Here is a 26,387-nt window from a genome sequence, read left to right as displayed (position 1 = left end):
AAGCCGAAGGAAAGGAAGGCAGGGATTGCAGGCGTCAGCCATATGGAAACAAGGCAAAGGGCCTCCCTCCATTGGTGGTGAAGAGCTTGGGTGGGCAGCTTGCGGACGTATCACAGGCAAGGCCCTCTTTTTATTGGAAGCTGGGAAGTCCCGCTTTCAGGGCCCTGCTCAGTGACAGGGTAAATAGAGGGCTGATTATTTTTTTTACTGCCTTTGCCAGACTTGAATCTGCTTTTGAAATGAAGCTGGCCAGCTCTTGTGTACATGATAAAATGGTTGCACTGGCTTTTGTTATGTATATAAAAGAAATAAGATAACGACATGATGGTTGCGATCATAACAGGAGCATGACGAGCCCTGCTAAGACTTGGGAAAGTTAGTCAACTTCCATGGCCCAGGCTTGCATGTAACTCAAAACCAAGCCAGTGGATGGGCAGCGGGGGAGATTATTATACGCACAAGTTGTATTCTCTTGAGCAGCTATTTGCTACATCCACATTCAGTGCCGGGTTCTAGTTCTAGGCTTTATGAAGTTTCTTGCCCTGCCTTGCTAAAATCTATTTGCTGAATCGCTTGTGCAACTCTCTGTTGACATTAAGGACATAAGAAGAGTCCTGTTGGATTAGGCCAAAGGCCTATTTAGCCCAGCATCCTTTTCTCACATTGGCCAACCAGATGCCTGCAACATGAGGGCAGTACTCCTATTTCACTCTTGTTCCCCAGCAACTATTATTCAGAGGTGTGCTGCCTCAAATTTTGGCTGTAGCATATACAGTCATACCTTGGGTTGAAGTAGCTTCGGGATGAATATTTTTGGGTTGCGCTCTGCAGCGACCCGGAAGTAACGGAGCACGTTATTTCCGGGTTTCGCCACTTGCGCAGGCGCTCAAAATGACCACGCGCATGCGTGGAAGCAGCGAATCGTGACCCGCAGATGCGGGTTGCGTTCACTTTAGGATGCGAACGCGGCTCCAGAACAGATCCCGTTCGCATCCAGAGGTACCACTGTAGTCATTATGTAGCCATGATAGCCTTTTCCCCCCATTAACTTTTCTAATACCTTTCTGAAGTAATCATCACATTTCGTAGTAGCATAGTGTTAACTATGTACTGTGTAAAGAAGTACAGTGGTACCTTGGTTCTCGAATGACATAGTTGTCGAATAAATCAGCTCCCGAACACCGCAAACCCGGAAGTAAGTAACCCGGTTTGCGGACGTTTTTCGGAAGCTGTATGTCTGGTGCGGCTTCCAATTGAGTGCAGGAAGCTCCTGCAGCCAATCAGAAGCCACACCTTGGTTTTCGAACGGTTTCGGGAGTCGAATGGACTCCTGGAACGAATTAAGTTCGAGAACCAAGGTACCACTGTACTTCCTTTTGTTTATCCTGATTTCCCCACCATTCAGCTTCAGTGACTCCAGACTCTAGTTTTGAGACATGGAAAATAACTTCCTCTACATCTAGTTTTATAAGCCTGGTCTGTTGCGCTTGATTAGATCTGCCTAGGTCGGATTTGCTCTCTTGTATGTGGTTTTACAGTTGTAAAGAAAACATGAACAAAAGTTATTCTTTATCTTCTTTGGCTCCCATTATCACCAATCCAAGTTTGGTTGTATGTGTGGCCCCAAGGTAGTTCTTGCCACCTTGTCACTTCAGTATGTCATGAGTAAGTCTAAATTATTTCAAGTAAGCATTTTAATGCCAATATATTTAAAATATATTGAATGTTTGGTTTCAAAGAGAATTCCTTTCTTATTAGAAAAGAGAAATAAAAGTGAATTCCCCCTTTTAAAAATTTCTTTTCTTTTTCAGCATTGTCACTGATGTTGCAGTTGGTGTGAAGGTAGGTTATGAATTTAATAAATAATCCCAAATTTGGTATGAAATGTTAATTTGTAATGTTGACTATTTGTCCCAGTCACTTTCGGTCAGAGGTGCCAGAAGCTTTTTCTGCTTCTAGTACACTGTATGTGGATTGAATCCTCAGCCCCACCCACAAAAGAGGGACCAATCTGCAAATAACTTGAGTATGTTAATTTATATTTATAGATACAAATTTAGAAATAATTACTGTAACTTAAATAGAAATTGAATATATTTTGCCATAGTGGGGAAAACTTTAACCATGTCAGGTGACCTTGTAACCCTATGTGAATTTGATTGTTTGGTAAGTATAAGGCCGTGATGGGAAACTTCTTCTTTCTATAAAGGGCTATTGACCCACCCAAAAAAATCATTTTGGGAGCCATACACAAATACAATGACTTGACTGACTGATAGAATGTCAACAGATGGAGCTTTTCCCATAATTCTATTCCATCCCAGAAAGGGCTTAACCAGTTGGATTTCTGCCTGCCATGCAGCTTTTAAGAGCACAAGAACACTGCTCTCCTCCAATAACAATCCTAAAGTATCCAAAGAATACACGTTTCATGAGTCCGAAACTGGCTATATTTTTGCAGGTCTTTTGTTCAATTTATCTCAGTCTGGCAGCATTCTGTCCAAGGCCAGTCAGGATATTTCAAATGTGGGTATCAAAAGAGATTTAAGATTTACAGCCACATAGGTTCAATTTCCTGTGCTTGGATAATTCAATATGTGCAGAGCAATCTGTAAGGGTCGGTGGGGGACATAACTGAAAGTGGATGAACTGCCTCTTTCCATGCCCGGCCACACCTGTGGTCTTTTTTTCCCTTTTCATTGTTCTGCTAGTTGTGTAATTTGTCCCATGTTCCAGGTGTCTGTCTGGGGAATGGAGGAGATGTGGATCCACAGCCTCTTCTGGAATGCTTTCTTTCTGCACTTTCCAGTGTTCATGCTCTGTCAGAACAGAACTGGCTACGTACCTTTCCCTTACCTTATACTGGAGGCCTAGGAAATCACACATCTCCCTCTTCAAGGGCAGATCTCTCTGCCCTCATAGTGAAAAACCTGATGACTCCCTGGGCCCTTTTGTGGGCTGCGTTGCAGGATTGGTATAACCCATGCTCTCACAATAACAGTCCACTGCCCTCTCCTTCAGTATATATGTGTGTGTATATACTGGTGATGATATACCCTTTGCAGGGTAATTGTTGTAGGGACTGTGACTTAAGTGGAACTAGAATTGGAGAGTTTTTAATATATTTAATGCAGAGTTCATAAAATAGGACTGAAAGGATCTAGATTCTAGCTATATTATGAACATTGCAAAGGTCTAGGATTCTAACCACTGACCCAAAGGTAGCCATAATGTTCTCAGTTTCAAGACCGCAGACTGGAAGTACAGTCATACCTCACGTTATGTCTGCTGCATGTTACGTTCTTTCATGTTGCGACCCGGAAGTACCGGAAAGGGTTACTTCCGGGTTTCGTGGCTCACGCATGTGCAGAAGCGCAAAATGACGTCACCCGCATGCGCAGAAGTGGCGAATTGCAACCCGCATGTGCGCAGATGCGCCGCTGCAGGTTGCACTCTTTTCATGTTGCGAACGGGCCTCTGGAACGGTTACCGTTCGCAACCAGAGGTACCACTATATGTTGTAGATTGTGCACTCATGTTTCCTTTCTTTTGTGGCTTGCTTTTACTGTGGTATTACATTACATGTGTGATTCTGATATTGCCAAATTGTGGTTTGACATTACATGCATGAGCAGACACCTCCAAGTCACCCTCCTGCTTCCCTTCATGTGTCATGATTTCTTTACTTAATCCTGGGTTCTGGATTCTCCACAAACTGCAGTTTACCATTTAATCCAAACCCAAGCTATGGTTTGAGCAACCAAGGACCAAACCATGGTAATTGGTATTGTGTGCCTTCTTCTACATGGAGTATTAAATGTTGTGAGCTAACCTTATGTATGAAATAGTGATTATGTAGCATTAGTGTTAAACCGGGTGGCTCTTGTATGCAAGCTTTGAAGTGGGTTTGCAAACCCTGGTTATGAAGGATTCTGGTTAATGTTAATTATGTATTTGCACCAATGTAACTGTAATGTTACATCATGGCAAAAGCAGGCCATGAAATGGAATGGGGAATTAACATGGAAGATGGGAACATGTAATCTCAAAGAATTCTCACAGGGATAAAAACATGCTTGCACTGGACCTGCAGTAAGAATCTTCAAAACTGTCTAATCTGAGAACAGATTATACTAGGAGAACAGGTAGTAATAACCTTGAATTTGGGGATATTTGAGATCCTGGTTTATTTTGGGTAGTCTTGATTAAAAACACTACTGCTCTGAAACACGGAACCTGTAAAATTGTAAATTCAGATTAACATGGGGTAAAGGCTAGGTGCTTTGTACTTTATACTCATATACCGTACTACATCAGTGCTTCAAAAACGGTGGTGGTAAGAGAAAGAATTAAGCAACAATGTACCTCTGAGCATACATTCAGTCTAGGAATTTGTTTTCAGTATCAGAATTGCTTTTGAAATCCTTTCACATGCAAATCACTCTTATTTTCCCTAGCTTCCTTTGTTCTTAAATATTTGATAGCCAGACACCCTTTAGATCCACTGTAAATTATTCATCTACCAGTGGATCCTGAGACGTCTGCTACCCCATACCTCACTTAGATAAAGCTTGCTATGGTACAGTGCTGTGCTTATAAAATGAATATGCCTTTCTTTTGGGAGCATGGGAACATATTTGGACCAGTAACTGGAGTAGAATCTCTCATAGCTAAGCATATATACTTTTGAAAATGGAATTGAATTCTGGGAGCACCCATCTTATATTCTTCAACACAACTGCCTCTAAGAAGAATATAAACTGTCATTCTTCCAGATGGCATTTTGCATTTTGCAGTTTTGAGGAGATAGTTTAATTTGTCAAAAGCATCATTGGTGATATCAGCACAGTTCTGGTCAAAGGACTGTCTGGCTTGCTGCCTTCCTTCTTCAGCAGAATAAGCATGTCATTAACCGCGCCTCTTAACTGGAAATGACTTAAAATAAAGTAACACATAGTAACTAATAACTTATAAGAATACAATGGTAGTGGGAAGCAAAACATTTCCTGGCATGCTTTGTAGTTGACCAGCTGACTGACATCAAAAAACCAATTGATTGAATGGAGCTCTGTTGTTAAATGGCTTTTCATAAAGTGAAAATTGGGCAGTGCAGGTTAAAAATCTGTCTGGCTTTATGGATTCATTGGGCGCACACATCTTTCTGAAATGATCACAGTTTTCTTCCTCAAGGCAAGTCATACAGTTTAATTTGTATGAACTCTTCTAACTAGAGCTATAGACAAAATTTTATAGGCCCTAAATGAGTTGTGTGAATATTCTAGAACATTTCCAAAAGCATGAGTCTAGCATGTACTTTTTGTGTACCTAACAACCTAATCTTGCTATTCCTCCTTGGAACATGTTTAAAACGGCTAGAGCTGGATATGAGTCTGGGCAACAAAGTCTCAGAGGAGGGACTGTATGGGCTGGGGGAAAAGCTGGCCTTTGTTAGACTGATTTTGGTTTAGGGTTTCCATCTGGCAACTTGTTGGCTATGGTGATGATTCCATTTTTTGCCTGCAAAAAGCACAAGAAATTGCTGGTTTACAGTTCTGCTTTACAAAATGTATATTGCCTATTCCAGTTATCAGTATAGGAATTGCTGTTTGAATAGTAGCTGATTTTAGGTTTTGCTGATTTATGTGGTCCTTGCTATAATGGGACAGGTATATTTGTACAAATATACAGTGCTTCACCATATATTCTATTGCAGTTATTTCTGTTAGTGAAACTAGGCTATTAGTTTTGTAAATCCATATTTGACTTGTAGACTGAATCACTTTTTGTTTGAAACCACCTACGCGGATTTGTTTGGAAATATTTGGAACATACAACCCACTTGATTTAAAATAAATAAATAAATTGAGGCATGGGAGATAATTACAAGAACTTTATTCCAAGGAAGATCAATATCTGTACTGTGAAAGTGTATGAAAATATGTTTCAGGTCCAGGTTTCCATTCAAAAAAACAACTTATCTAAATTCTTGGAACTCTATAATCATAGTATCTTTTTTGTTAGGCAATGAAATGTTGTATGTAGTCTACAGAAAGCATTAGGAGGGCAGCTTAAATGAATAAGAATTGATTTACTTACAATTGTCTGTAACGAGATACAACCTATTTTATAAATGATTTTTTTCATATCTATATGATCACTGCCTGTGAGCATTATAGAGCAGGTTAACAAAAAACCATCACTTTTCCTTCCTAGTTAATGGCTCCGGAGGCAAAGTAATATACAAAAATTACTTTAACCTTCAAAGTTATTTGACTACTCTCATGCCTTTCATAAGAACTTAAGAACCTTGCTGGATCTGACCAAGGGCCCATCAAGTCCAACCTTCTGTTCTCAAAGCTGCCAATCAGAGACCAATGGGAAGCAGAATATAAACAGGAGAACACTCTGCCCACTTACGTCCCCTCCTCCATAAACTGATTTGCCTAATCTTTTAAAGCTGTCCAAATTGACGGCCATCATAATGTCTTATGGTAGTGAATTCTTTAGTTTAATTATGTGCTGCGTGAAATATTACTTCCTTTTGTTTGTCCTGAATCTTCCAACATTTAGCATAATTGGATGACCCTGAGTTCTAGTATTTATGTGAGATGGACAAAAATGTCTCTATCCACTTTTTCCACACGATGCACTTTTCCACACTATGTCCTCTGTTTGCTTCCTTTTTTTCTAAAGCTAAAAAAACTGCTGTAACTTTTTCTCATAGAGTAGTTGCTCCATCCCTGGAGCCATGATAGTCTGTTGCTGTAAAAAGAGTAAGAACAAAGACTCTTGTGGGACCTTAAGCCATAATAAACTTGTTAGTCTTTAAAGTCCAATGATACTCTTTTGTTTTTTCCCCCATAATTTTTGTTACCTTAGTCTACCTTTTCCTGTTTTTCTTTTTGAGGTGTGGCAAACAAAACTGGACACAGTATTCCCAGCATGATTGCACCACAGATTTTTTTTAACGCCTTCTGTATTTCTGCAATCTTCTTTAATCCTGTAGAAATGCCCTAGCTAACATGTTACTATTCTTATTCTTATTCCAAAGTTAATGGCTTAATGAGGTGATAAGGTTTTGAATACCTGGGAATTCAAAGTTTTTCTTCTTCTTGCTATTCAAAAACCTAAATGCCTGTGTTATGCTTTCCTAGTAATTAAAGAGATTAAAGGGTGAGTCATCACTTGACCTACTATGATAGGCTCAGAGAATTGGAGAGAATTTATGGCCCTGTTTCAGCTATGTGGACAGATGGCATAAAAAAAAATCTCTCTACTGTGGCAAATCTAGAACAGATATTTTCTCTGTAGGCCTAGGAGACAAGAATGTTCTGCTAAAATACTACATATTTGTGGGTGCAAGGATAAGATTAATATTTGTCGAATCAGATCTTTGACTGTACCCAGCGTATTGTTGGCACTAGTTAACTACCTAACCAACTTTATTAATATATTATGGTGCTTAAGGAAGGGAATACAATTTAAATTTCCTCTCTTTTGGGGATAAATTTCAAGATATGGAGGTGTTTAGAGGCATACAGCCTAAATTCAGCCTGTCTTCAATTCCATGCCTCTCCTGACTCATTTATGCTGATCAAAGAGAGGGTTGACCAGCTGGATTCAGGGAGTGATTAATATCTCTTTGTGAGAAGAAATAGTTGCAGTCATTTTGAAGGAGGTGGGTTTGAGGCCATTTCCAAAGGAACACTTTCTAGACACCAAATATAGTCATGATTGTTGTTCAAATAAAACATTCCCTGTACTGGAAAGGTTGTCGATGGCTAGAGGGTGGTGACTGTAAAATTCAGGCATAGTTTTAATGATGATGAAATAGATTGACTTCGGTATAGCTTCTGGCTTGTCATTAGAACTAAAACTGCAATGGTTGTTATTTTATATGAACTTTATTAGGAGAGGAGAAGGAAAAGTGAAGTGTGATCCTGCTAATATGTCTGGATCTCTCAGCAGTTCTTGATACCATCAAACATAGTATACCGCTGGAGGGGCTACCTAGTTTTGGAACTGGAGGGGCCATGATTCAATAGTTTGCTTCCTGCTTAGAGAGACAGTTCCAGAAGGTGGTGCTGGGGGGTATTGCTCTGACCCATTGCATCAGTATTCTGGAGTCCATTAGCACTTCCTTTTGTGCCTTATGCTCTATATAACTTTGGGTAAGGGATTATCACCATGCTCTTTCTTCATTTTATCAATGCATGTGAGCTGACACGGGCATACTGAAGAGAGTAGTGGTTTGCATGAAATTTAACAACCTAAACTCCGTTCAGACAAGATTGAGGTGCTGTTGGTAGGTGGCTGGTATGACCGCTAATGTGGTGTTCAATCTCATTTGGGATTGTGCTCCCCCAGGTGATGCCCTCCAGATGGTTTGGACTAAAACTCCTGTCATTCCTAACTATGAACTATGCTGGCTAGGGCTTTATGGAAATGGGTGGTGAACCTGTGATCTGAGGATCAATCTTGGCTTTCATATTTGGCCTGTGGACCCCCCCCCCCCATTATTGTGTGGTGATTAATCTCCCTTTCAAGAGATCAAGCAGGTAGTGGCTGCTGAGCTCTAGGGCATTCCTGAGTGATCCTGATCTTCTAGATGTACTTTATTCTGACCTCTGCTTCATTTTTGAGACAGTTTGGTGGATGATTAATGCCAGGGGAAAGCATCCTTGTTGATTTTCCATAACCTCAGAGTTACATTAGATACCATTACCAATTGCATACTTTTGGATTGCTTGTCCTGGAGGAGTTTTCCGGCTCAGTTCTGAATTATACCAGAATCTGTCCACCAAGAAGGAACTGAAAGTGATGGTGGGATACTGTAGCTCAGTATCATGGCATTTACTCTATGGTGTCCTTCATGGTTTTGTTTTGTGCTTTGCACTGTTCAACACATTCATGAAACTACTGGTAGAACTCATTTTGATTGATACCATACTCTCTCTCATTTCTTTTCATTAAATCCAGAGGTAGGCATAGGTGTCCTGAATACCTACATAGCATGCTCATTAGTAAACTGACAAGACAAGAGAGAAGTGTCATTAGCTGATAATGGCATATCTTTCCATGGGAGCAATATTGAACCTGTTCTGAATTGGGTTGGCTTCTTGAAGGATCAGCTTCACACTTTGATGTTATTTTACATTCAGCGTTGCTGCTGGATGCATAGGTGACATCCATAATGTGCAGTGCCTTCAACCAACTTCAGTCGTATTTGGTGTACTTAGGCTTCCTTTTGAAAACAATTTGGAAATTCAGCTGATGAGAAATGTGAAAGTGGGGCTGACTACTGAGAACATACGCCAGTCACAAAAACATCACTAGCTATCACTTTACTTTGGGGCTCATTTCTAAGTGATAGTATCCGCTTGGGAGGCTTTGTGAATAAGTTAATTTAAATTATTATTGAAATGAGCAAGAAGAAAAGTTGACTTAAATCATTGGTTTGAATTAAGATTTTCATTGATATCTTCTTCATATATTTCCTAAACAGGGCTCCAAGAAAATAAATATCCAGGCAATTTTGTTGATTCATAATTTCCTGCAATGAGAACATAATCTGTGACTGTTTGTAACATATTTATATTAATTGCCCTTTGAAGTGAATTAGTTTTCTTTTTACATAGAAACAGACTTTAATTCGATGTTCTTGTTTGAAAGTAGTGCCAAATAATGGTTTAGAGCTACATTCCGACTTTAGCCTTAGTTTTAATTATGGTTCATTGGTCCAAGATCGGTTTGTAAACCACCTTTTGAAATTTACTTGTTTGGACAAACTATAGTTAAAGTTAACAATAGTTTGCGATGGCTTTGATATATTGGCAAATCCTGGTTGGTAGAAAATGGAAGTAAATGCTTCTAGTCACCATTTGCAGCTATGCCAGAGATGGGGAAGCAGAACTGTAGGAGTCTAAAGCTTGTTTATGTAGCACCAAATCATAGTTTAATGTTGTGGCTGAACACAGCCATTATATTTGAAAAGGGTTATATATGTAGTTTTAACATAAGTATATAATTTACATTTTTGTATTAAGTTCATATTTCATTTTCATCCTGCTTATTAAAAAATCACATAATTGAAATTTAAAGCAAAAATCAGATTTAAATAAAATATCAATAAAAAATCTACTGTGATTGCAACATGAGGAAGCAGCAAAAGTATATACTTTGCCACATTTCATATGCATTGCAAGAAATTGATCTTAGTTTACAAATTTAAGGGTAACTTGACCCTTTATGAAATATATCTTTGGGATATTTCTTGTTATCTTTCCAGTGTGTCTGAAAAGTTCATTTTGAAACTGGAAAAGACCAAAAAGCAGATGGGACCTAAATAGCTATATTAGAAATCATAGCAATAATAATAATAATAATCAGGTTCCTTTATAAATATCATTTTGATTGTATATAGATATTATTTTTTCCATGACTGTTGCAAGCTAAGGATGCTAACTGAAGCTGATGCACTCTTAGTTTTTTAAAACATTTTAATCTTTCCATAGGCTGTTGATTAACTCTTGCTATCTTTACAAGTTATGTGCAGTTTCAAGTGAAGAAATTGTCTGGATTGGATGATGTTAATAATTTTAGTTTCTTTTGACTGGCCACCTGAAAAGAGTGATGGAGGAAATCTGATATGTCTTCATTCACACATCACCTTAAACCATAGTTTAAAACAAACTGTGATTTAATGTGAACAAGCTCTATGCTGTTGCATGATGCTCAAAAGTTCCTGAGGTTCTCATTTCCCATGCCTGAACCTGAATTTGTGCTTTGTTTCCCTCACCAAAAAAAACACAAGCAGTGAGAAGTTGGTTACTGCTTCTGGTTTGTTTAGGGGGAAACAAACTAGGAGTCTTAATTTGGATGACAAGCCAGGCTCTGGTTTGTTTTTGTCCATGTCATGGCAACAGGAATATTTGAGTTGTTTGCACTAGTGTGCTTCTCGTTCACATTAAGCAATAGTTTGTTTTAAACTTTTGTTTGATGTGAATCAGGCCTCTAGGTTTCCTAGATACTCATTTTTTTTAAAAAAAAGATATTTCAAACTTACATGCTTAATATTAGTGTTTGCATTTTAAATGGCAAAGTGCTTACTGTTTCTTTCTTTTTAGAGAGGATCTGACGAGCTTCTTTCAGGCAGTGTACTCAATAGTCCGAACTCTAACATGAGCAGCATAGTAGTTACTGGTAAGTGATGCTTTTTGAAAGGAGACTTTTTTCATTGTAGCATCAAAATGTATCCATGTTGCAGAAGAAGTATGGACATCTGGACAAACAATGTTTATTATGCCTTCTTAGGATCTGAGCACTGAAGTTTTTAAATATCAAATGCCTAATACAATACTTGTAAAAAAATAAAATTCTAATGCATGGGTTTCAGAGTTGCCCAGAGCAGAACTACACCAGCTGGACTTTCATGTGGGCAGAATGGGATGGGGGTGGTGAGGCAAGCTTCACCAATTCCTTCTGTGGCTTCCTATACCTTTACCCCTAAAAATTTGTTCTGGAGGGTTGGGGAACCCTCTGTAATACTGTGGGGAGGAGGCATAAAGGACTGCAGGGGAAAGGGAGAACCACTGGACATTACCTCCCCCATCTTCCACCAAGGAGCCTCCATTGGATCTTGGTCCCTTCTTTAAATGATAGGAGCTCTTATTCAGGTCTGAGTCCAAGCCTGCATAACTTTAAAAAAAGGGATTCTCACAGTTTATTTTTGGAGAGGGACCTTCCGTCAGGCAAGGAAAGACTCATGCAGGCATTTGCACTTTCTGCCTGTCTGCACTGTGTCATCCAGCCAGGATCTGTTTTTATATCCTGTGTTTCATTTATGTCAGGAGTGCCCAAACATTTTTCAAAGATGGCCAGATTTGATGAAGTGAACACGCGTGAGGGCCGACCAAAGTTGTTGAGCTTTTTTGAAACCTCTCACCCACCCGTATTTTTTTGCTTTAGGAAGGTTTGTTTGCTTTAGGAAGTCAGAGCAACAGATGTCGTTTGTACCAGGTCTCCTATTCCTCTTTGCAGGTTACCTCTCCATCCCTAGGTGAAACACCATTTCAAATAACGAAGTGTTATAAAGTTTGCTCTGGTAAAAGAATGGCTATATCCTATTAGTTTGGGTGGCTTTTTGAACTACTGATAGTACTGCTAATGTCCATAACTATTATACCTGGATGTAGCAGGAGAGGAGGGGGAAAATACAAGCCCCCTCCAGCAATCAGGCCAGGATCAATTGTCATATGTCTCCTTCCCTCCAAGGACTCTGTTTTATAGTCATTATATAGCTATTAGTAACTGACACTTGAATCTGCATATTTTCACTGACACTCCTCATCCTGCCTTCCTTTAGTGCAGGGAAAGGACTCCCGCTCACATCAGTTGGAGGGCCACAAGTCTAATCTTGTAAGATCTGTCCTAATCATTGTACAATGATTAAGAATGTATTAAATCAGGGGTAGGCAACCGGTGGGCCAGATGTGGCCCAATCACCTTCTAAATGCGGCCCGTGGACGGTCCAGGAATCAGCGTGTTTTTACATGAGTAGAATGTGTCCTTTTATTTAAAATGCATCTCTTGGTTATTTGTGGGGCCCACTGGGTGTTTTTACATGAGTTGAATGTGTGCTTTTATTTAAAATGCATCTCCGGGTTATTTGTGGGGCATAGGAGTTCGTTCATTTCCCCCCCCCCCCAAAAAAAATATAGTCCGGCCCACCACGTGGTCTGAGGGACAGTGGACTGGCCCACAGCTGAAAAAGGTTGCTGACCCCTGTATTAAGTGCATAATAGAACTTATTGTGAATAGTTACCCTTGAATACTGGTGTCAGCTTTGCAGATAGGTCTGAAGGGGGTACCTGCCAGAGTGGCTGGGATGGGTATGTATGTATATATGTATGTATGTATGTATGTATGTAAGTATATATGTACGTATAAATGAATTATTATTATTATTATTATTATTTCTTCATGAGCCTTTGTCTCCTTCATGATACAGTTGTACAATGTCATAGAAATTGAGTGTTGAATTATTTCTCCTCTGTCACCTTAACTAGCCAGTAGATACTGTAGATTCCGGCGTATTAGGCAACTGAACGTATAAGACGACCCCCCCCCCCCAAATTGGCAGTCTTATACGCTTCGCTTGGGCAGTAACAGTGGGTGGTGGGCTCTGTGCCGGGAGGAAGCTGCCCAGTGATGCTAAGCCGGAGCGCGCCGCCCACTGCTGCTGCTGCGGCAGCTTTGGCAGGTTCCAAAGCAGCGGTGAGTTCAGACGAAGCCATACCTGGTGTATAAGACGACCCTCGACTTTTTAACTTCTTTTCCGGGGTTAAAAATTCATCTTATATGCAGGAATCTACGGTAATTAATGTGTTCTTTTTATGCTGGAGTTTTAACTGTCCATCAGATTTGGGTTTGTCAGATTTTATTGTAATTTATTTATTTATTTATTTATTTAGCTAGCCACTCTGGGAGGTATGGCTGAAGAGTGGGTAATATATGTTTTGAAATCGTATATAAATATATTAAAATAGAATTAGAGTGGGAGAGCCATGTAGCTATATCCCTGCATCAGTGGAGACTTGTGCAGTAGCCTGGAGGCAATTTTTAATTGCTAGGTAAGTTGCTAATTATAAACTTGAGTTATGTAAATGTTAATTATGGAGCACTGTAAACACATTTCTTGTTTATAAGATTCTAAGCAGGGATCAAAATTAATGATGTAGCAATATATTTAAAATTACCTTTACCTTAAGTATTGAAATTAGTTCCAAGTTGAAATGGAAGGGCAAGGGAAATAATTTTGGTAATATTTTCATGAACCCCTCAACGAGCTGTTCCTTGGGTGACTTTTTTGGGATGAAGTGAGGGGGTAAAAGGGTATAAAAACATGTTTGTTGTGAGAGGGAAGTATTTCTTCAGTCTATCAAGATAGGAAGCAAACTTTTTGCTGAAAATGTAGATTGCCTTGGGAGCTGGGAAGTTCTTTGCCCCTTTTCATGGACATCCAAACTGAAGTCAAAATACTGCTTCATTTGCTCTCAGTAACATATCCTATCACCTTTGGCTTTATCACATTCAGCACTTGATTCCTATTTTTTGGTGAATAAGAGTTATCTCTACAACATAATAATAATAAAAGGCAGAAGGTCTGGAGAAGATTTTGCATCTTTCAAAGGTTATTGACATTAAAATCTGTTAGTATTTAGTGCAGCACTAATTGGAAAGAAGAGTCCTGTGTTAATACCCAAAAGAGTAGCTCACTCACTTGATTGAGATATATATATATGTATGTATATAGCATTTCCTTACATGTCAGATGTTACTCTGGAGGAGACCTTCCCCCAGCCCCAAAAGGGGCCTAAAAAGAACCCCCACCCCTTTGCATTCATGCTGGATATTTTGGTCACATATGCCAGGCTACTATTTTCTTGGACTTGTGGCGTGAATTTAGGAAGTTTCTTGTAACAAAAATAAAAATAAATACTAGCTCTTAAACCTCCTGTTGGCACATAGCCATCTTAAAAATTATACCAGGCTTTGTTTACAGTGATTTAAAGATTTTACCACTAGGTAAGCATTTAGTTTCTGCTCTTAAATCAGGAATATCCAACATGATGCACTCTAATGCTGTTGGTATACAGCAATGTTATTTAAAACACAGTTAACCCAGTTAGTTTTGGCAGTGGTCAGATATGATGGGAGTTGTAGTCTAGCAACATTTGGAGGTACCATGTTGGCTATCACCGGCTTAAACAGTAATATATGAAGTATAATTAAAGTATGGGGTTTGATGTGGCTGACTTGCTTCTAGTATATTTGTGATCTTGAAAGTTGCTGTTCCTGTTTGGATGAGAAACAATATTGACACTTCCAATATTGGACTTCGTTACATGTGATATGAGTTTAAATATTTGCACATTCAGATTCCTTAAATTGAAAGAAAAGTTTCCTGCATTTCTCTAAAGATCCTCAGCATCATGAATAAGTTAAGATCCTAGACTTACTTAGAGCAGACTCTCTATATGGTCCTACTTTTGATTTTCTAATAAGGCAGAGATTTGTTTAACCTTTTGTAAAAGTGAGAGTGAAAATGTTATCAAGAAATTCCACACTAATACAGAAGTCTTTCTGCTGTGCACCGTGAGGCCTACTGCAGTCTTGTAACCCCTGAAGCAACACTGGATTCACCCTTTGCCACGAGAGGTCTGGTGTCTGATAAGGTAACAGTTGCTCTGCAGGTTTTCCCAGTGCCCTTTGCTGATGATGCCAGGGATCACCACATGCTAAATGGAGCCACTCATTTTATTAGCAAGCTAAAATTCTCTCCTAAGCAGCTCACCACAGGAACTCTGGTAACTTTCAAGCAATAAACGATTGATGAAGGAAGGTTGCTTCATCAGTGGAGGCGGGTGTTAGAACAGGCACCAGAGCCAAGAAAATGAACAGCAAGGACACTAATGGCGGTGGCCTGCAAAGTGGGTTTCTTGCCTGAAAGCACCATAGACCACACCAGCTGCACGTATAACCTTGTTGCTCTGTTGGAAGGGATGAAAAGAGGATAACAGGAGCAAATTTCCATACTTCCATACCTCATTGGAGAATAGAAGGAGATCTTGAGCAGGAAATAGGAAGCATTGTAGCAAAGACAAAAGTAGAAAGAGTATCAGAGTAGAAGACGACAACCGGAGTTGCGAAGAAACCGCAAGAAAGACCGCCTATTAGGAGCAGGAGAATCAGAAGACAGCTTGAACAATAGAGCTAAGAAATAACTTTCAGTATTAATTCAACAAGAACAGCTCTGAACATCTTGTTGGATAGCTACAGAAAGATATTCTTGGTTAGAAGGAAGACTCTTCAGTGCTTCAAGAACAAAGGTGACAGTCATAGCCTGCAGAAAAGGGAAGAGAAGTGTTGTGGTGGTTGAAGACTCCCTACTGAGAGGTACAGAGTGGCTTGTGAATGTACCAGACCTGTTAACTTGTGACATAAGCTGCCTTCCCATTGTGTGAATTCAGGAAGTGATGGACAGGTTTGCCAGACTTACCAAAACTGCTGATTATTCCTTCTTGCACACCAAGTGAGATCAAACAGTACTGCCTAGAACAACTATGACTATCATATGTATGTATGAAGCTCTGCAGATGAAAGTGAAGGATTTTGGAGCTTAAGTAGTGGTCATGCCATTTCTACTTAAAAAATGTGGAGGGCTATGAAGAGAGAGAATAATACTTCAAGTTATTAGAGTTGATGGGAGAAGTTCTGTTTCTGGGACTGGTGCAGGCTTCCTTAAGAAGGACTTCTGGAAGGAGATGGGCTGCAAATTACTAGGACTGGAAAAAAGTGTCTGGCAAAAGAAAAAATATGAACCTGATCAAGAGCTTTGAACTAAATTCTGTAGCAGTTGGAAATAGGTAAGTTCAAAAGGTAAGCACTGAAGATAGGGATCTGTGTGCTGTAGGAGAACAGGGGGAATTGTGTGACTGACTAGCAAACTCTAAAATCTCAGGAGAGAGATTGGAGCAGAATTTTCAAGGCTTTCAGTGACTATACACTAATATGCAGCATATTGAAAATAAATGAGTTTGAACTCCAAATACAGGAAGATAAATACAATTTGCTGGGTATAACAGACTTGGTGGGGAAACTCATGTGATTTGAATGTAATAATTGAAGGTTACAAATTGTTCAAAAAAGAATAGGTGCAACAGAAAGAGACTAGCATTATATGTCAAAGATGCTCATATCTGCACAGAATTCATGAGAGTGAACATGGTAGCCTTGTGGATATACCATCTGGATCAAAATAAATGGAGGGGAAAAAATAAAATTGTGGTTGGAGTTTTCCATGGACAGTCAAACAAATGTGGTGATGTAAATTATCCTTTCGTGAAACAATTTACAGGTGTTTGATGGAAGCAGATTTAGTAGTATATTTCAACTGATATCTTCTGACTGATAACATGGAAGATACTAGAACAGAGAAGAAGGGAATCAGTTTGAAAGTGGTTAGTAGAACCCAGCATTTGTCAAGAATAAATCTTGTTAGACTAATCTTATCACTCTTTAAAATCAGATTAATGGATGGTGGGAATGCTGTGGGTGTAATCTATCTTGATTTCAGCAAAGTGTCTGACAGAGTACCCCTTGATAATTTTGTTAAATGTGGCTTAAATGTGGGCTAGGTAATAGTATTGTCGGAAGGATTCACAGCTGGTTGGAAAACCATACTTAGTGCTCATCAGTGGCTCCGCATCAAAATGGAGGGAGGTTTTCAGGGGGGTTCTTCTGTAGGGCTTTGTCCTACCCACTTTCAACATTTTTCATCAGTGAATGACTTAGATGAAGGGGTAGAAATAATTCTTACAATATTTGTGGATGACACAGTTGCAAATTAGATAAAAAGTATGATTGTATATATTATTTATGAAATCGAATAACAATGTACAAGGCATTAAAATGTGATATAGGACAATCATTACTGTTTTTCCATCAAGAATGCAGCTTTCTAATCTTTTAAGAAGAAGCTAAACATAGCTTAAAATGTGTGTCATTGCAAAAGCCAATTCTAACTAAATAGGTCAGAAAACTATAGATTTCAAGTTACATTCTTCAGTTCTTCTTTAGCTAGTGAATACTCTTCAATTATCACTCCAATTTGCAAGGTGGTTTCTTTATCTTTATAGTCCGGTTATTGAATGACCTTACCACTTAATACATTGATGAGTATAGGGTTCAACTGAAGTAAAAGTTTACCAATGCTGATACATGGCTGTATTTAACATACTAAATTAGCATTTCATAAGTATAATTTTGGGAATCATTTATTGAAAATGAGTATAAATAATTGGCTTCCCCTTAGCTAGAATATTCCATCATAGGCTTTGAGTAGTAGCTTTACGATAAATAAATTTTTATTTCTTTTATAAATCACTGTAACCCTGAAGTACAGAATTTGGCTTTCCGTATCTCCCTGGTATTTGAATTGCTAGAGGAAAATCAAGTAAACTGAGTTGTACATAGTATACTGTCCAGTAAGGTCAGCCTCTTGCAATATACAGAAGCCACCCATGACAGCAAAGTTTTCAGACAGGCTGTGCTGAACTAGATTACTTTATGAGTGAAAAGGAAGCAGGACTGTGGAAGAATTAAATCATGCCCATATCTGCTTCCATCAATGTGCAACAACTTTGGTTATTTATGACTATATGCATTTCAAATGTTGCATTGGCAGGCAAAACAAACAAAAACTCAAAAAACTTTTTTTGAGTGAACAGGACCTTTTGCAGGCACAGTATCTCTTTTTGAGTTGGGCTTCTGTTCCTCCTGCATGTGCTGTTGTACAAGCTGTAGCAGTTTATGGATCAGCAACTTGGTCTTGTGTGTCTGTCTTTCTCCTTGGGTTTCAGCTCTTATCTGAGTTGCAGTTTCTCAGTATTTAGCTTTGCCAAGTTGAAGCCTATATTTCTCAGTTAGTTCAGGTTTGCTCATTTTTAGTTGTTGTGCCTGCATTCTTCCTAATCTTTGGTAGATTTCAACAAGTAGGATGTCCTGTTTACTCACTGTTGATGAGAATTTAGTAATCTTGCTGCGACCATCAGGGTAGCAATGGAGGAATTTCCAATTAAGCACTCCAGCGCAATTAACCTCCTTATATGTGATTATTGAGTTTTCCCTGCCTTGGGTAACTCTCCTGAGAGACCACTCCCTTCATCCCAACTATGGACTTTTGGAACTAAAACAAATACGGCTCAATAAAGTTTTCTATGTCTGCTTCGGTTTTTAAAGCAGTGTGTAGTAATTAGGTATGCCCAAATAGCAAAGATAAAACAATAAAACTGGTTGAACTTTTCTTCTTAAAATATAGGTTGACTGAGTGCATGCTTATACCAAAACAGCAAGCATAAAATTCTAGCAAGCTCATGAGCAGAGGTGGAAAAGAAAGCTGATAAATGCTCATTCGTCCTTACTCCCAGAAGTGCAAGCTGGATTTAGAAGAGGCAGAGGAACCAGAGACCAAATTGCAAACATGCGCTGGATTTAAGAAATATCAACAACCTCAGATATGCAGATGACACAACCTTGATGGCAGAAAGTGAGGAGGAATTAAAGAAGCTTTTATTGAGGGTGAAAGAGGAGAGCGCAAAATATGGTCTGAAGCTCAACATCAAAAAAACGAAGATCATGGCCACTGGTCCCATCACCTCCTGGGAAATAGAAGGGGAAGAAATGGAGGCAGTAAGAGATTTTACTTTCTTGGACTCCCTGATCACTGCAGATGGTGACAGCAGTCATGAAATTAAAAGACTCCTGCTTCTTGGGAGAAAAGCAATGACAAACCTAGACAGCATCTTAAAAAGTAGAGACATCACCTTGCCAACAGAGGTCCGTATAGTAAAAGCTATGGTTTTCCCAGTAGTGATGTATGGAAGTGAGAGCTGGACCATCAAGAAGGCTGATCGCCGAAGAATTGATGCTTTTGAATTATGGTGCTGGAGGAGACTCTTGAGAGTCCCATGGACTGCAAGAAGATCAAACCTCTCCATTCTGAAGGAAATCAGCCCCAAGTGCTCACTGGAAGGACAGATCGTGAAGCTGAGGCTCCAATACTTTGGCCACCTCATGAGAAGAGAAGACTCCCTGGAAAAGACCCTGATGTTGGGAAAGATGGAGGGCACAAGGAGAAGGGGACGACAGAGGACGAGATGGCTGGACAGTGTTCTCGAAGCTACCAGCATGAGTTTGATCAAACTGCGGGAGGCAGTGGAAGACAGGAGTGCCTGGCGTGCTCTGGTCCATGGGGTCACGAAGAGTTGGACACGACTAAACGACTAAACAACAACAAAAAAAGGCTGCAGTGGAAGTTACTGCTATTTTAGTGATTGGTTCTGTTTACAACTCTCTCTTTTTCTATTTTATTAACTGGCAACCATTCTATGTTTACAGTTAAACTAATTACATGGAAGCAAATTCAGTGCCCAGTGCAAGTCCTGCTTAGATTGGCTCTGCTTAGGCGCTCCCAAGTGTTCTTCCAATTGTTTCTTTGCAACAGGGCTTGCATCTGGCCCTGTTTAAATTCAACATGGTATACAAAGCCTGCTGCTTTCAAGCGGACTCAGAATCCCCCGACACCTTATGACGTAAGGCGATTGACAGAGCCACCCACCTGCTAGAAGACAAGTGGCCACTTTTTGATCTGGCCTGCCTGTTAAAAAGTGGTTCCCCACCCTTGCTCTTAGGAGAAAGAAAAGGCTAATTGTATAAGCAGCAACCTTTTTGAGTGGCATCCACAATATGAATATGCCCTTCCTTGCATTTGTGTTGGGCTAACTTGGGGTAGGAAGAGGTGCGAGAGAAACTGCAGTTTAGTGTAGATCACTAGGACTGCAGTCCTATGCACACTTGCCTTATGAGTAAAAAAAATATATGATTGTGCTGTAACTATTGTCACAAGAACATTCCTTCAAAGGAAGTATTTTTTGCAATTCATCATTTCTATGTATGCGATCAAATGCTTATCTAATGCAGTCACTGGTAGGTAGAGTTGGAGATATACTGCCTGTGATCCAGAAGGTAGCACATAGCTATCATGGTTAGTAGCTACTAACAGCCTTATCTTCCATGAATTTATCTAATCCCCCTTTCAGTGCTTCAGGTAATTAATTGTAATGAGTGATCAAATTTAAAACCTGATAATAGCCATGCTGCTAGATTTTGTAGGACAGTATTATTGCATTCTTCGCTTCAATTTTAATACATTATTTCTATAAATGTAGGAAATAAGAGAACATTTACATTGTTAACTATTCTCTACATTATGATAACCATTCTCTGTTTCACCGGTGCATTCTTCGTTGTTTCTAATCTAATTGCCTTTTTCTCAATTGCCAGTTCTACCCCCCTCCACAAGTAATTGATTTCACCTTCTAGTAGCTATTAATATCTGCTTTTTTCTCTGTGCTAATTGTGATCACATCCCTTGCTCACAACATAAATCAACCATCTCATGTTGAGTAGCACATTACGATAGCAGCCTGAATTTTGAATAATATTTTTAGTATCATTTAAGGATTCTTAAATTTTTGGCATACTGTTCTATCTAACAGAAAACAAAAGATGGAATTATGCATTATGTCTGTTTGGAAAGAAATAGGGTCTTCACAGTGGTTGTCCATGTGGCTTGACTACTTAGGATGAATTAACACATTTTTTTGAAACATCTGAGAGCTAAAGCACTTTGTTTTCAAACCTCAATTAAAATTGAACGTAGATATCACACTCAAAGCCCAGGCAAGTTTCTTGGTTTAATGAGAATTGTCTGCCCTCATAACTCCTTTTTGTGTGGTTCCTGACTGGAAAAAGGCCAAGCCACACCAGTAACATATAAAGACCCCATGAGCTACTTTCAAGGATAGGTAAATTATCAGTGATTGCACTGGGATGATGCAGATCCCACCATAATTGTGATGGAGCAGGACTACTTACCCCACGGAGCAGTGAAGGTTAATTCAAAGAAAACCAAGACTAAAGCAGTCAGCCATGCAGAAATACAGTGAGGAGGCTCCTTTCTTGCTGAATTATTGCCTTTTGGGCTCACCAGTGCTTTTATTTATTTTTTAAGGTGTACTACCAGTTATCCATGTCACATTAGCATTTTCTAGCACATAGTTTAGGATAACCTGAAATGGTTATCAGTTATTGTACAGTTATCATTGCTTCTCAGTGCTTCAGGCAATTCATTATGTAATGGTTGCAGGAAAAATCCATGGTAAGTTGATTTGCCAAATATTGCAGGGCTTTGTGAGGAAGCACATTAGCAGCTGCATTTTACTTCAGTTAATCTTTTTAAAATGTTGGTTGAAAGAAAAAAAATACTCATTTCACATACTGATTTGGAAACTGTATGCATGCACAAATTGTATTTTTCTTGATGAGTTTATAATAAATAGGGTAGCTTTCAGATATGAAATGAATTATAAAAAAATGTCTTTCAGCCAATGGTAACGACAACAAGAAATTCAAAGGTGAAGATAAAATGGATGGGGCTCCTTCTCGTGTTCTTCATATCAGGAAATTACCAGGGGAAGTGACAGAAACAGAAGTTATTGCTTTAGGCTTACCTTTTGGTAAGGTAACCAACATTCTCATGCTGAAAGGAAAGAACCAGGTACTTTCTAATTTTGTCTTACTATTTTAGTATAGAAAACATCTACCCACCAATCAGTCTAAATACTCTGTCTGCCTTAAGTTGAGGCCATATCCCAGCAACAGAGCCTACTCTACTAGCCAGGCTTGGAGAAATATTTCAAGTTAATAAGTGCAGAATTCAGTGTTCATGGACACACACGCATGCCATCTACAAGAGTGAGATAAAAGGTCAGATTTTAAGCATCAGTACCCATTGGTTGGACATTTGCTTTTATTCACTTGATCCTATCTTCTGCTGTTGTGTTGCAGTACATAGGTTTGGGTCCTAAGCACAATTCAGTTAAAGGTAACTACATCTAGCTCATGCTGATTTCAGTGGGAGAGAATTATGCACATTCTAATCTCCCCTTGAAATTGATTATGGTGGTAGATTTCAAATTGGTGGACTCAAATGTGTCTCCTCCCCCTGCCCCCAAGTTTCATTTTTCAAGCTGTGCACAGGCCCATTCTGGCCTACCAAGAAAGGGCTTGTTTTTGTATGACCATGCCCCTCACTACCAGTTTTACCTTTCCCAAGCCTTCTCTTGTTAGAGTGGAGGACTACCAATACAGTGGTCTTCTGGCACTGGGAGCTACTTTTCCCATGTTTTGTGGCATCAATAGATGTTTCTGCAGTTATAGTAATGAACAGGCCTTAAGTTTAAGTTCTCTGCTACTGTCACTACCTTATGAGCATCAATTCAGAGAGGGACAACAGCAGTGGCCTGTGCTGTGGCTCAATCATATCCCTATTTGATTGAGCCCAATCCATATTGAGCTCAATGAAACTCATCATGAAGAGCCTAACTGATGCTACACTCCCCGATGTGAGAGCTGCCTGTTTGCTGAGAATTCTGAAGACTCAGAGTTCTGATGGAGATATAAGCTAACACTCTTAAGAAGTCTTTTTTTCTGTTTCATATCCCTGTAACTCATTCATTTTCTCTGCTCCTGCCAACTTTAAAGGAAGGCAGTCATTAAGGGGCAGATAACTAAATACCAGTTCTTCCTTGCCCTGCCTCCATTTTCTTGTACCTAAATAGTAGGAGGGAGAGCAGCACTTCAAATTCTCAGCAATCAGAGCCAAGCTGCCCTTTTGCTTAGCATATCATGGCTTGATGGTTGCTTTTCTTCCTAATACTGGTTAATGCAGTGTCTCTTCAGTTATCATCCTATACTTCTGTTTTTTGTTTTTTTTAGAAAAGTGTGTCTTTCAATGTGTTTTGTGAAAAAATTATGTTTTGGTGTCTGAAAACTAATTTATCTAAAAATATTTCATTTGAAGAAACCTAATTTTTTCAGACTATAAATTCTGATAGCACTTTACCAAATCTGGTATAAAAAGATTATAGTTCTGCTATGATAATAAAAACTTAAGAAGATGAAAACCTTTGAGGAGCTTCTCCTGCCTCCTTAACACAGCCTAATTCTAAACATTCAGAAATAAGTCTCACTTAGGCTGTAATCCAACCCTGCAAGATTCTGCTTATGGAGTGGCACCAGTATCGCAATGCCAGTGTGGAGTTCCCTGTTCTGCCTGCCAAACATGTGGGTGGAAGTGCAGGAAGTGGGAGGGACTGAACCAGCTCAAGACTGCTATACCCAAGCTGGCCCCACTGCCATCCCTTGACACCATCATCCTTGATCTAGCCTTGAGTGCTGGTGTGGTGGCTTTCCTATCCACTCCCACCTTCCACCCTGGCCAGCATGACCAAGGGGCTGTCATGCCTTGCAACTGGGCTTTGGATTGTCATGTTACACTCATAGAGTTTACTCCTTCTAGAAGGGACTGCTATTTGTTCAAAGGGCTAAACTTGGAGAATGAGGATAAGACAACTATCCACCTTGTTTTGCTACTTGATCGAAAATTACATACGTGTCTTTGCAGGAAACAATAGACTCTGGAACTATGAGATGTGATGTATCTTGTTGAGCAAGATTATTGAGGATGTTCTTGAGCAAGAAGCCTGAGGAATGCTTTCTGCTGGATAGTGTTTTTACATAGTTAGAGGATGCAATGAAAGCACACTTAACTCTTTAACCAGCCTGAAGACTCATTTTAGGCAAATAGAATAGTCCTTCATATTCTTTCCCCAAATTATACCCAATATTAGTACATGGTCCAAAGGAATCACCATAATAGCTTCTGCAAAGGCCACTAAAATCTCTCTCTCAAAATTTGTGCAGATTAGCTAAGGAAGGCGATTCTTTTCCCTTCCCGACTCACCAAATGTTTGAACTGATGGCCAGATTTAAACCTCTCCATCCAGCCCAGCACTGTATCTTTTCTTTTTTTGCAGTCAAAATCAGCATGGTCTTGGGATGCCCAAAAACTGTTTTGGGGGGCCTGGATCAGGTCCCCAGACCAGGAGTCAGCCCCTCCCTGCTATAAGCCATTTCTGACAGGCACATTATAAACTCTTGACTTCTTGGTCAGGAGTTCCAACAGCCAAGTCAGGAGATCATGCAGGCCTTTAATAACCTGTGGTAAAGGGATATTAATCCAGATCCATTCTCCTACAGTATTGGATGCTGTCTGTTGAAAATATCCTTTGCCCAATTCCCTCCAGTAAACAGACACAGTTTACTGGAGGTTTTTATATGAAGGATTTTAAATAGTCATCTACCAATTTGAAACCTGTGGAAAAATGAATACTTTCTATTGGCTCGGGGGAAGGTAATTGGCCGCCATGTCTTTCAACATATTGCTGGATCCTGCATATTTCTCACAGAAATTGGGATAGTGGAGCAGTGTTCCCTTTCATTTAGGATCAGGTTCGGCAAACTTCAAATAGCCACAGTGATCTGCTGATGGGTGTGACAAGTCACTTGCTTTTTAAGGTTATGGAGCTTGGAGCGCTGCTGCTTGTTCAGACTGCTTCATCCAGGCTGGTACTGGTCCTCCTGTCATCTGTGTTTTGGAGAGGAGAACCCACATAAAAGTGCTTTTATTTCTGAAAATTGCTCTTGGGATTCCCCTCTGCCATTTTTTTTTAACTGTTTGCCATGTTTTGGTTGTCAACAACCCATGGATAAGAGCAAGTCGACAACCTTAACTGTCAGATTGTAAATATCTCCAAGTTTGCTTCAAGTGGGTATGTCTGAAAAAATTGTACATGCTCATTTCCATAAACAGACATCAGAGCGGTGGCTGGTTTTGCCCTCGAGGGAACCTGTAGCATTTTGTGGACAGTTGGGGCACATTCTGACCTAGTCCTTGCTTAGTAAGATCTATAGATCTGTAATGTGTAATGGATTCTGAATGATTTTGGTAAGTGTTTTAAATGTCTCATCATGAAAGAGCCTGGCAAATTCAGAAACAGAAGATAGTTATGTATGCTGCAAATACTACAAAACAATTTTTAATATTTTTATAGGCTTTTTTGGAATTGGCAACAGAAGAAGCTGCGATCACTATGGTCAATTATTACTCTGCTGTGACACCTCACCTTCGTAATCAGCCCATTTATATCCAGTATTCAAACCATAAAGAGTTAAAGACCGACAATACACTGAATCAGGTAACTTGTCCATTCTCAAGATTAGAGTTGTTAATGCTGTATTGATTCCCTGTGTGTGAACACCCCATCATCAGCCCCCCCCCCCATTCTGATTAACGTAGGAGATTTGCATTTGGTATCATTTTATGGTAAAGGCAAATAGTGCAAATGCCTAATAGTGTTAAACAGTTAAATTCCCTAAATATTTTTTCCTCAAGTCATCTTAGACATTAATTTTGGCTCAAGAGCTCGAGTTCACCTATAAAAGGAACTTGTTTCCTTCTTATGTGGATAATGTGCAGTCTTATTTCCAGTATGTTTAAATAATCCATTTAAATTTCATAGCACTGGTAACCTCACCTTATTTGATCTACTCTTCCCATAATGCAGTCACTGCAAAATATATTCATATTCACTCCAGGAAATAACTGAGAATATAGTCATTTGATCTTAAAGACGTTAAAACCTATTCTTTCAGATCAAGACTGTATTCTTACTGGAGCAGGGAAACTACTGCTCCTACAGGTGCTAACTTTAAAGATCTTTTTAAGCATTTGATGTTCCCATTTCCTATGAAAGATGTTAAAGCTGCACTGACCCATGCTATGTCAAATGGTAATATCTTCATGTTCGTTTCTTGTGGTTTTTCCCTTGATCATACTAACAGTGCTATAACAAGCAACACTT

General features: G+C 39.4%; 1 protein-coding gene across 5 annotated transcripts in view; it reads left to right on the top strand.

The window, feature by feature from the left end:
- The window catches only part of PTBP2 (polypyrimidine tract binding protein 2), a 48,053-nt gene that overhangs the window by 914 nt on the left and 20,752 nt on the right, over nucleotides 1-26,387 (top strand). For 4 of the 5 annotated variants that reach the window (XM_081914513.1, XM_081914512.1, XM_081914511.1 and 1 more), the window contains exons 2-5: nucleotides 1,812-1,842; nucleotides 11,127-11,202; nucleotides 22,008-22,180; nucleotides 25,578-25,721. In XM_081914513.1, coding sequence (XP_081770639.1) covers nucleotides 1,812-1,842; nucleotides 11,127-11,202; nucleotides 22,008-22,180; nucleotides 25,578-25,721 — 424 coding nt within the window. The remainder of the gene's footprint in view (nucleotides 1-1,811; nucleotides 1,843-11,126; nucleotides 11,203-22,007; nucleotides 22,181-25,577; nucleotides 25,722-26,387) is intronic. The other variant, XM_081914514.1, reaches the window with a different exon arrangement.

The sequence above is a fragment of the Podarcis melisellensis genome (assembly GCF_964234715.1).
Source record: "Podarcis melisellensis genome assembly, chromosome: 6".
In the NCBI taxonomy this organism is placed as follows: Eukaryota; Metazoa; Chordata; class Lepidosauria; order Squamata; family Lacertidae; genus Podarcis; species Podarcis melisellensis.
The sequence above is the reverse complement of the archived record's forward strand: the minus strand, read 5'-3'. Positions and strand labels throughout refer to the sequence as shown.